The sequence below is a fragment of the Oratosquilla oratoria genome, chromosome 23, assembly GCF_046742065.1.
Source record: "Oratosquilla oratoria isolate Oo_2021 chromosome 23, ASM4674206v1, whole genome shotgun sequence".
In the NCBI taxonomy this organism is placed as follows: Eukaryota; Metazoa; Arthropoda; class Malacostraca; order Stomatopoda; family Squillidae; genus Oratosquilla; species Oratosquilla oratoria.
The window spans coordinates 22,309,426-22,320,973 of record NC_134799.1 but is presented as its reverse complement, the minus strand read 5'-3'; the positions used below and the strand labels follow the sequence as shown (position 1 = coordinate 22,320,973).

General features: G+C 45.2%; 1 protein-coding gene across 1 annotated transcript; it reads right to left on the bottom strand.

The window, feature by feature from the left end:
* Positions 1-559: 559 nt before the first annotated feature.
* On the bottom strand, positions 560-1,615 carry LOC143037743 (uncharacterized). Its single transcript, XM_076206293.1, has one exon. It carries the CDS (start codon positions 1,613-1,615, stop codon positions 560-562), a length of 1,056 nt encoding a protein of 351 aa, XP_076062408.1.
* Positions 1,616-11,548: the final 9,933 nt, after the last annotated feature.

Here is an 11,548-nt window from a genome sequence, read left to right as displayed (position 1 = left end):
GTTCACAACCATGTAACTTTTTGAATTTTATTTTATTCTAATTGGTACCAATATCTAATTTCTATTGTAATGTATTTATTCTTTATTATTGTAATGAGGTATGCTTTGTACAATTGACTGAGAGGGTGAACCTTTCCCAGGTTTACCATTTCGGTGATTTATAAGGAGTTCACATTCTTGTAACCGTTATACCCCTTGAAGACGATTCCTGGATGGGAATCGAAACGTCGGGCAAATAAACCCTTCAATTGAATCTGGTGTTTACAGTTTTCCAATATGGATCCCAGATTCTAAATCTTCTCTGAGGGACTTTTACAATAAGGTACAGTACTAAGAATGTATGCTGTCAGTCATCTTTCCGGTGTTCTTCTGCCTCCCGGTCTGATGGGTGTCCTGCCTCAGTCCATGCCTTCCGGAATCCCAGGTAAGGATGGCCAGTCGTTTTTTGCTGTAAAGAGAGAGAGAAAAAAAAAAGTGGTGAGCGGATATGCTTTTGTGGTATATAGGTTACATACTCAGTGTATTTTCATCAAGGAAAGTCAGAAAAGTATGAGGGATATTATCTAGGAGGTGGCATTTCCATTAGGCGCCGAAGCCGGTATGGGTTGAGCGCGCCCAACAGTCTCCTCACTAGTCCCTCCGGTGAAGTGGCGGGACCCGCTCGAAGAAATTCAGACGCTGGACAGGTAGTCAGGTAGTGGACCAGCGTATTGGCCCCCACCGCGCCGCAGTGTTGGCAGTCCTCTTGGCGTCCCGCAATCTCCCAGAAACACCGATAACCTAGACGAAGGCGATGTAGGACCACTTCTTGTGCCCTCGAGAGGCGCATTCCCGTGGCAAACTTCTCGTAGTTGGAAGTCCTCTTGTACCACAGGCCTGACGGCCTCATAGACGACATCAGCTTGTGCTTCTCTACCTCTCGCCGGGTCAGTGTTCTCGCAGCGATGGTCAAGATCTCTGCCCGACTCGGGAGCACACCAATACCGCCGTCCATATGGTGACTGGCCGCTACCTTCCTTGCCTCACTGTCTGCCACTTCGTTCCCCGGCAGGCCGATGTGTCCGGGAATCCAGTTAAGGACGACTAACCGTCCTTGCTCATGGAGGGACCTTATCTGAAACAGCAAAGATGTCATTAGTTGCACATAGTCTTGATGTATGTCATTATGGATAATTTGTATCAATGACAGACTATCAGTGTGTATTACAACATGGTTTTGGTGGGTGTTGAGGGCATGGGTCAGTGCTAGTCCCACTGCAATTCCCTCCGCTTGCATTGAGCAGCGAGTGCCCAACACCCTTACTCCCTGTCGTGTGTCGTGTGTGACAAACGCCGCACCCGCCGTCATGCGCTCAGCATCTACTGATCCGTCGGTGTAATACACCACGGAGTTTTCAGGTGTGACGGCCCTCATAGTCTCCTCAGCTTTCGCCCGCAGCTGCGGTAGTGGTGTGTTACGCCTCATCGCCATTATGGAGATTTTGGCTGGTAGACTCTCCCAGGGCGGAGGTTGCATATATCCATCCACCGGTACATCCCTCCTTTTTAGTAGGATGAGGTCCTGCAGGTGTAATTCCCTGATGCGTCGCGCGAGCTTCGCCGACCATCTGTTCATCGGGAAAACCTCAGGGTCCTGCTGCAGAGCGGCGATTATCCTTCGCTGTAGGAAGGAGTCCTGCTGCTTTTGGATGACTGGTAGCGAAGGCAGCCACACGTTGTGAGATCCTGGCACTGACCGGCAGTATTCCCGTCTCTTGTTGCATGTTGGCAACCAGGGTCCAGGGTGGTGCACCAAGTATGACGCGCAGGGCCCTGTTTTGTACTGCGTCTATCTTGGATATCTGGTTCTCAGGGAGGCCAGCAAGGGCAGCGCTGGCATAGTCTATCAGTGGCCTTACTGCGCTTACGTAGAAGGTCCTGAGAACAGTACTAGTGGCCCCGGCTTCCCTGGTTGCCAAAGACCTCATGACATTTATCCGGGCAAGGGCCCTTTCCCGGAGGTAGGCCACCTCTGTCCTAAATGACAGCCTGGAGTCTATCCATACGCCAAGGTACATGTGTGCTTTTACCCACTCTACCTCATGCCCCTGAAGGAGTAGTCTGTTTGCCAAGGGCATTTTGCCGCCAAAACACATGGCTTTGGTCTTTGGTGGCGATATCTTAAGGCCAAGCTCATTGCACTTCTCGGATATGTCATCGAGGCCTTTTTGTGCTTTCCTAAACTTGGCTCCTCTCCCTTTCACCACTAGGGCGACATCGTCTGCGTAAGATATCAGATGACATCCTGTAGGTAGAGGGGTGGCGAGCAGTTCTGCCATTAGCACATTGAACAGGGTGGGGCTTATCACCCCACCCTGTGGTGTACCGTTCTCCAAGGGGTGGTAGCTGGAGACTGCTCCCTGCAGCCGGACCCTGGCTCTTCTGCTATAAAGGTAGTCCGCTATCCACTGCAGGAGTCTCCCCCGAGTCCCCCTGGTGGCAAGACCTTCCAGGATGGCATCGGGACTGGCCAGTTCAAATGCCTTTTCGAGGTCAAAGAAGACGACCACCGCGTGACCTCGCTCCACGTGACTCAACAGCGTGGCAATGCAATGAGCTGTCCCTATCCCCCTGGCAAAACCGTTGAGATTCTCCGGGGGTGGTCCTAGTTTCCACTGTAGTCTTCGTAGGACCATCCTTTCCATGGTTTTCCCCAGGCAACTCGTCAAGGAGATGGGCCGATACTTCCCAGGCTCCTTAGGCTTGGGGACAGGGACGATGTCGGCTTGTTTCCAGTTGTATGGAACTCTCCCCGACAGCCAGCTGGTGTTCACCAGTTGGAGGAGCGCTTTCTCTCCGGCATCACCCAGATGGGTGATCATGGAGTAGGTCACTCGGTCGCTACCGGGAGCCGTGTCAGTGGATGTCCTGTAGGTGGACTGTAGTTCTTGCAGGGTGAATGGCGTGTCTGTGATTCCTGGAGACTATGGCGGTTTGTATCCTGGCTCTTCTTGCTTCAGAGAGCCGAGCTTGAGTTCTCTGCAGCTCTACGGGTAGCGTGGCAGTGTGTGTACGTCTGGCGAATTCCAATGCCAGACTTTCTGCCTCAAGCTGTGGTGTTTGGAGTGCTTGTCGGGGAGGGTTACGCCTTGTGGCTGTGTGTAGTTTCCCCCACAGTTGTCGCTACGTACGCGTCGAGCTACTTCTCTGGCCTCCTCCACGGCAGTCCGGAGGTTAGCCAGGTTAGCAGGGTTGCGATGTCTACGCAGGATCTTCCGCATGGTGTTTACCCTGTGGTTGGATTTTTTATATCCTGGTTATAAAACCAACCATCGCGGTGATTCCTCCTGCTTGGTACAGTCCTGGGTATACTCTCCGCTGCTGCTGCATGTATGGCGGAGGTTAAAAAGGCCTCTATCCCATCCAGGTCGCCGGTGGATGGGGTTTCAGTGGACACCTGCGCAGTTACTTTTTCGCTAAAGTTTCCAATTGGCTTTGCGCACATTCCAAAATTCCACTCTAGGGGCCAATTGGGGTGGTGAGGCCACGGTGAGCGTCATATCAATGCCAAAGTGATCGCTCGTGACCGTATCGTTCACCCCCCACGACATGCGATGCAGCAGGGAGGAGGAGGCTAGAGAGAGATCAAGCCTACCATGCTGGACGTGTGTGGGTGACCCGTCGTTCAAGAGGACCACACCAGGGGTGGTGCTGAGGACTTCCTCGATATGGCGTCCGGGCGAGTTGGCGGTTATCACCGAGTGAAGTATGGGGTGATGGGCATTGAAATCTGCGACAATATACTTCTCCTTCTCCGCAACGGTGCAGAGCTCCCCCAAGTCTAAGTGACCGTGGGTAGGCGACCTGTAGATGTTATATACGTGCACGGTCTCCTGGGGGAAGAGAAGTTGAACCGCAAGCACCTCAGCACCCTCCCCGCAATCTATTGGTGGGTCAACTCTCGAACACGGGATGGATGCGTGGACAAGTGTCATGCATCCTCTTGTTGTTGCTGTTTGGGGTAGCACGAATACGTGGTACCCGGACACCCTGACCTCCTCATCTGCCATCAGGGTCTCTTGCAGGAGGATGACGTGCTTTTCCTCCTGCTTTATGAGCGCCTGTAGCAGGGATTGCTTTCCCCTATACCCGAGGATGTTCCATTGCAGAAAGCGAATGGTCTGGGTGTATGAGTGTATCGTGGCTGTATTATCTATGTTGTATTGTGCACTCTTCCTCGGATTCAGCTGAAGATGGGCTAGAGGGTGGAGACGATCCCTCGCAGCTGCAGTCTGTCTCAGTGTCTTCCCCTGAGTCCTCCGCAGCAGGCTGGTCAGGGAAACCAACCGTGAGGGCTTTACCTCCCTGCATGGATAGGTCAATTTCCCTCTTCATACGTCGGGTGACTACGTGCACTCCTGCCGGTAATATACTTCCGGCCTGAGTCTTAGTGGTGACCTTGCTTCCTGTCTTGCTTTTTATTGTAAGCTCGGCAGGTTTAGTGTCTCATGTGCAATCTTTGGCTGGCGCTGGTTCCTCCACTCGGGACTGGGCAGGTAGGAGTGTTGAGTTGTTCTCAGGAGACGAGGCCTCTGGGCTAGGCTGGGGCACTTGTGGTTCGGAAGAGCTGCTGAGAGGTTAGGGTCGTCTCTGATTCTGGGCGGGTTTTTCTTCCTGTCCATCATTGCCTGAACCATGTCCGTGAGGAAGTTGGTCGCTCCTTTAACTTCTGCCTCACTGTTGCCCAAGTGACGTGCCAGTGCAGCCGCGGCGACCCCAACAAACTGCATCAATTCTTCCTCCTGAAAGCAGAGGGATGGCGAGGGAGCTGGCTCTGACAACTTTGTCTGAGCTGGTGCTTTCGCTTGGTTGTTGCGTCGATCCTTCCTGTCTTGGATCTGGGGTCGCTGGGGGAGACCTGGGAACTCGGCTGTTGATATTGATGGTGGTTGCTGTGGCCTTGGGCGATGCCAAGCTGAGGGGCGAGGTGGTGCCGGGATGAAGTTTGGCTTTGCCTCGATCACCGCTCTCGTCGCCTTCGCTTCTGTCTTGCGCACATTGCAGGACAGGCTCCAGGCGTGGTGACCTTTGCCACAGTTGGGGCACTTGGTCGTGGTCGCTTCGGCATTTTTGTGCCGCTGGATGCAGGTTTCCGTGGTGTGCGGTCCGCTGCATATGGCCGCTTGCACCCGCGCTGGTGGTGACCATACTGTTGGCACCGAAAAGACCTCATGGGTTCGGGCACGCAGGTCCGAAGGGGGTAAGTGCCCCACATACCCAGCTCGAGCTTCCTTGGTGGGGCCCCACGAAACCTTTCCGCTCTGACAACGTCCGGGTGCTTCCGGATGGCGTCCATGGGGTTGTGAACAGGATACCCTTGTAGCACCATCTTTATCTCCCTCTGCGCTCCCTCAATGCGCTCCAGTTTAACCGTCTTTCCATTGACCTCCGTCAGATTACGTAGGGCAGTGGCGGCTGTACCATCTTTGGGGGTGATAATTATCTCCCCCGTTGGAAGGCTTTTGAAACCAATGTTCCAATTGCTGTGTGCTTTTTCAATGTGCACACAAAGTGGATTAAAATAACTCTATATCCTATACCAATTTCATCTTAAATTGTCATATTATTTTAATAGAAAACAAATGCAAATTATTATGAATTGTCAAGTTGACTCAAATATTGTTCTCATATAAGCACATGGAGCTTCTTTTGCTTCTATAGCTACTGTACAACATACGTGAAAGAACATGAACAGAACAGGTTATCAGTTTCATTCATGCTTTAACTTGTACTCGGCGTCCCAGCACGTCACCCAACCGGCCAACCACGCGAGCTCAGTTTCCTACTAGAAGCCAGAGTTGGTGGTTTTCTCGCAGTGCTCCTACAGAAATTTAACAACAGAAGTATACATGTAAATATATCAATGTAAGTATTACACAGTGAATCACGCAGTAACGCTATTCCATTTAGCAATTTTTAATCAATTTTTTGTCAGTCTAGATTTGTTCTTTTCTTTAATTTATCATAGAAATTGAAGTTAATCAAAGTATATTATATATCTGTATTAATTCATATTCCTGCTTTTTTATATAAACATAATTTCATATTTTACAATGTATCTTTTAATATTTAAATAAATTTATTTGTTTACTTGAAAGGATATCTTCTGTATTCAGATGTTAAAACGGAAGACCAAAGGTCAACTATCATCCTATTTGAGCCTCTTAATTGGTAAAGGGAAAGAGCTTCCAGTGTCAGAGCTTCCATCAGTGAGAGACATTTTGAGATTTGGGTTACTCTTTCGAGAACAAAATTTCAAAGACAGAAGGAACTATACAAATAAGGAGCTCATCAGTGATATCATGTCCCATCTTCTGCACCAATGGACAACAGCTAATGCCCTATTCAAGCCCCCAGTGATCATCTAGTATCGAACAATTGAGCTAAAACTTAAAGGATTGTGGGGAAGAGCAGTTCAAGTATCTCTTGGCAAAGGAAACTAGGCAAAGAAAATGCATTTCTACACTCACTTGATAAACTGTTTGATATTTTGGTCCTGTGTTCAAAAACAGATTGTTCTCCTTCTGCAGGAGAGAAAATCATTTGCACATTGCTGTTGCCCTCGTGAAAAGACGATTGCTGTTTTTGAGCTAGACTTCATCAGGTCACAGAGAACAAAAGCAGAAGGCCAAAGCAGTATGCAAATGGGCTCAATGGATTATGCAGAAAGGAATAGACAGATTACTTCTGTAAAAAGAAAGGAACTTATCAGAGAGAGTTAAGAGAGGAGAATGAAGAGTGAAGAAGTCATGCAAAGAGAAGAGCAGCATTGACATGATGTTTATCAGTTGTTTGATGATTCTTCTGAACAAAATGAAGTAACGTCAGATGATAGTTACAAAGTGAATTCTGAGACCTTACCAAGGAAAAGACAAATACAACATGAGATATTTCGAAAATTAGCTAGTATTCGACACCATACTGGACTCCGTGAGGCTGCGAAATTGCATCTGCCGCTTGGATAGATGCAGGCCTCATCACCCAAGAAGATTCATCTTTACTTATCGAACACAATAAAATTAGAAGACCACAACAAAAAATAGTGAATGAAATATCTGACCAACAAGAATAAGAATTGAAAAGAGGGGGGCTCTCCTGTCCTTTGTTTGATGGAAGAATGGACGAAACCAAAGTTATGCTAAAAGTAGAGGGAGTACAGTAAACAGAAAATTTCCAAGCCTAATCAAAGAAGAACGCTACGCTGTTCTGAGCCTGGCGGTCGGTTTTTGTTTCACTTCACGCCTGAAACTGAAGAGGAGGGAAAAAAGCATGCTGAGTTAATATCTGATAATATATTATGCTGGCTTCAAGGGAGAGGGCTTGAAAATTCACTGCAGGCTATTGGTGGAAATTCAACTTCGGTTAACACTTACTGGAAGGGAGGTATAATGAATCATTTAGAAGAAAAAACTGGAAAGACTTGTATGGCTGGTGTGTGATTTACATACAGGTGAACTGCCCCTTCGTCACCTCATTCAAGAACTTAATGGCCCTACAAAAAGTCATGATAAATGGTCAGGTACCCATGGCAACATGCTGAATGAAGCAACACACCTAGAAATAAATAATAATAATAAAAAAATCCAAAGGTTGATGTAGATCCTCCCATTCCGGTGTTACCAGAAGTTGTCAAAGACCTTAACACAGATCAGTCCTACATTTATCGTATTGCTCAAGTAATGTCAGGAGAAGTACCAAAGTCACTGGCTCTGTTGGAAATTGAACCTGTCAGTCACAGCAATTGATTAATAACAGCTCTACGCTTCTTCACGATCTGGATTTCAAAACACGAATTGAAAGGACAAGTACTGGAGAACTTGAGGTTAATTGTTAATTATATTATTGGTGTTTATCTTCCCAACTGGTTTAATGTAAAGCTCAATCCCAAGTGGGTCGATGGTCCCAATCACTTGTTTCAATTCCAGCTTGTGAGAACACAAAGCAAATTAATGAGAAACATTGTGTTACCTGTGATGAAGAGAACCGTTTGGTATGCTCATTCAGAAGCAGTGCTACAAGCCATGCTTTTCAGCCATTGTGCAAAACTTCGTGCTAAAGCTATAGAGATCATCCTAAGAATTAGAGGTGTCTCATTTGAAGATGACCAATTGGAGACTGCTCATTTATTCAAAGAAAAAGTGTTCATTTAAACATCAAACCTATCAAACTGACTTGCTTGACTTGAATTATAAAGTCTTGGAACCACCATTGACATCTTTAATTAGTGAGGATTTGAAAAGTTTCAAAGACACACCAATGGCAGGTACTAAAGTGGCCTCCACACACACAGTGTTGAAAGAAGTGTTAAAATGATTACCGAAACCGCGGGCCATGTTTAGTCACAAAAAGTGAGAAGGTATTAAAGCACAATTTGCAAGCCAGCAACTGCTGAAAAGAAACTACAGCAAGGAGGATATGAAGGCTTTGGCTACTTTCAAGTATTACATTATAGTGTATACGAAGTTTGTATGTGTGTGCATATATGTATATGCATACACACACGCACACACAACTTCGTGGCGCAGTGGTTAGAGTTCTCGCCTGCTACTACGGCAGGCCGGGTTCGAATCCCGACCAGAGCTGAAATAATTGGGCCTATTCTTTCTTTATTTTTTGTCCTATAGAGATGAAAGAAACCCTTAGGGTTGGATCTTGCTTGACTGGCAACCTTAATTTCATAATTACGCTTCGCTGTACGTGTATTCTTGATCTAAGGTGTGATTCCCCGTTTATTATTTTTACGTAAAGTCCTCTTTTCACTCCGATCTCATGTTTCAATCTGTCCGTCATCCATTTGGGAATATTATTATTCTTCCGTATTGACTTCAGGGGGATAAATGTATTTTGTGTATTAATAATTAAATCGGTTAGATCGCTATACGTTTCATCCAAATCGCTGATCTGTCTGTTGAGCCCCCACCCCCAAGTGACCTGTCCCAAGATATGCATATTGCCCTCCGTGACCCGACCCCTGGTCATGACCTGACCCATGGTCATGATCTGACCCCTGATGTCCGAAACGTCCGTATGGCATTTCATATTCAATTTCAAATAGGTTTTTATATTGTCAGAGTTTGCTCTCCTGAAGTCTAGTACTTGGACGTTATTCATACTTTTTAATTCTTCCCAAATAATATTAAATCTTATTGATGATCAGTAGAGCCTAGACTATCTCCCACTTTTACGTTACTCATTAGGTGTTCATTATTAGTTAAAAGTAAGTCGAGAGTATTTTCTCCCTTCGTAGGATAAGAAATAATTTCTTTTAGGAAATTATCCTGCACCACATCTAAGAAATTTTGCGCTTCCCGATCTACTAAAATTTCCAGTCAGTGTTTCTATAATTGAAATCTCCCATGATCACAACGTTGTTGTACTGGGACGCTCTGCGAATTTCATGCTCAATGCTGAGGTTAAGTCTATACAGGACACCAATAATAACTTTCTTATTCTTGCCTATAATCTCTACCCAAATAGATTCCATGCTGTTCTCTTCCTTAATCGAACTGTAGATAATACAGTTTATTGTATTTTAACAAAAAGTGTTACTCCTCCACTCCTGCCAACCATCCCGGTTGAATCTTCGAAATCTCGTCGCTTTTGATACACACACACGCACACACACACATTTTTTGTGATCATCGACTACGGCGCAGTTCTGAGGCATCACGGAGTGTGTTTTTTATAGACTTCACCCACGTGCGCCTATACGAATGAGAGAGGCGAGCTGGCAGAAAAAAAAAAAAAAAACAAAAAAAAAAAAAAAAAAAAAAAAAAAAAAAAAAAAAAAAAAAAAAAAAAAAAAAAAAAAAAAAAAAAAAAAAAAAACACGATAGGTCTGTGTGAAACACCATGGTTCACCATAGTCTTTGGATCACGTGTTGGACTCATGATCGACAGCTATTACCCTCCCGTAAGAGAGCTCAAAGTTCATATATGACCGATCTGTGGGTAATACTGCGACCTTACACGCACACACACACCCAACTCCCCGCCTACGAGAGTTGGAGTAACGACCCGCAGCGCAGCGATACTGAATTTATTTCAGCTCTTCGAATCCCACCCAAAGCTAAAATAATTTCAGCATCGCTGCGCTGCGGGTCGTTACTCCAACTCTCGTGGGCGGGGAGTTGGGTGTGTGTGTGTGTGCGTGTAAGGTCACAACATTACCCACAGATCGGTCATATATGAACTCAGAGCTCTCTTTCGGGAGGGTAATAGCTGTCGATCACGAGTCCAACACGTGATCCAAAGACAATGGTGAATCACACACACATGCACTGTTGAGCCTATAGTTTATTTATGCAAGCTTGTCATACTTTAAAAAGTATTTCTCAATAGAAATATTATTACAACATGAATGAATAAAGGAGATATGGCTGCTATGATTAGTAACGAATGAGAACGCACACACGTTTTCTCCTTTCACTCGCCTTGTCTCTTCATAACAACGTGATAATGATAATATAAGTTTATCAAGTCAGCGATACAGAGATACTCTGACAATATACAGAGAGAGAGAGGTATGCACATGTTGTGATGTATCATCGAGCGTCAAACAGACTCTCACATGCGAATTGGGATGCATCATTGAATCATCTTGCATCAGGCAGCCTAATGCTCGCGCGCGAATATTCAAGTCGCATTGAAAATGTTAAACCAGCGTTTCATTTGAAATGATCTTCTTTTCAGTTTCAATACATATTTCTCTACTTCCAAGTTGTAGATATGCACAAACTATGTTCCATTTATGTTGTATATGTATTTCTTTAACTCTGATTTACCTCCAATTTGTCTCCTCACAAAATTTCATTAGTTCTACAAAGTTTACCTTTTCAAAGTTGTATATTTCCTGCCTCTGTGACTCACCCTTTACTTCTGCATTCCTTACAGTCAACTGGAACTCCGGTATGACATGGTCACTCCTCATAGGTCATTGATAAATCAATAAATTTATAACATCTGGCTCTCTAGTCAGCCATGAATTCAGTCTGGTTGATGTGTCTCCCTCATTCTTATTGGTTATAATCCATTGTGTCATTATATAGCTATATTTAGTAGAATATTTGATAGAAATAATAATGTACAGTATATATAGAATTAGTGAACGTGTATACATGCCTTTTTTCCTAGAAGCACTCCACCTTCATTGTGAATAGTATTTGTCTTCGTTTTGCAAATTTTGAACCCTTTGTAGATCGGTTGATTTGATACTCGCAAGAAAAACATTGGGAAGTTAACTTAAGTTGAAACTTGCCATCTGCAGTTATATATTTGTGATTTATTAGGGCAGTACATTATATTGCTTGCAGTCACATTTTTACATGGCTGCATCCATACCAGTGCTACTATGTATTTCATAGCTGCCATGATATTCAGACACATAATTTCAGTGAAACTTGTTGCAGGTATCAGATGGATTATTGTGTATCATGAATTTGTCTCTTAAAGGAGAAAAACGTAATACTTCATTCAAAATATATTTTCACCCATAAAGAAAAATGAACCT

What these genes read in the sequence shown, in the direction of transcription:
- LOC143037743 (XM_076206293.1), bottom strand. Translation starts at nt 1,615, where the DNA reads ATGAACAGATGGTCGGCGAAGCTCGCGCGACGCATCAGGGAATTACAC.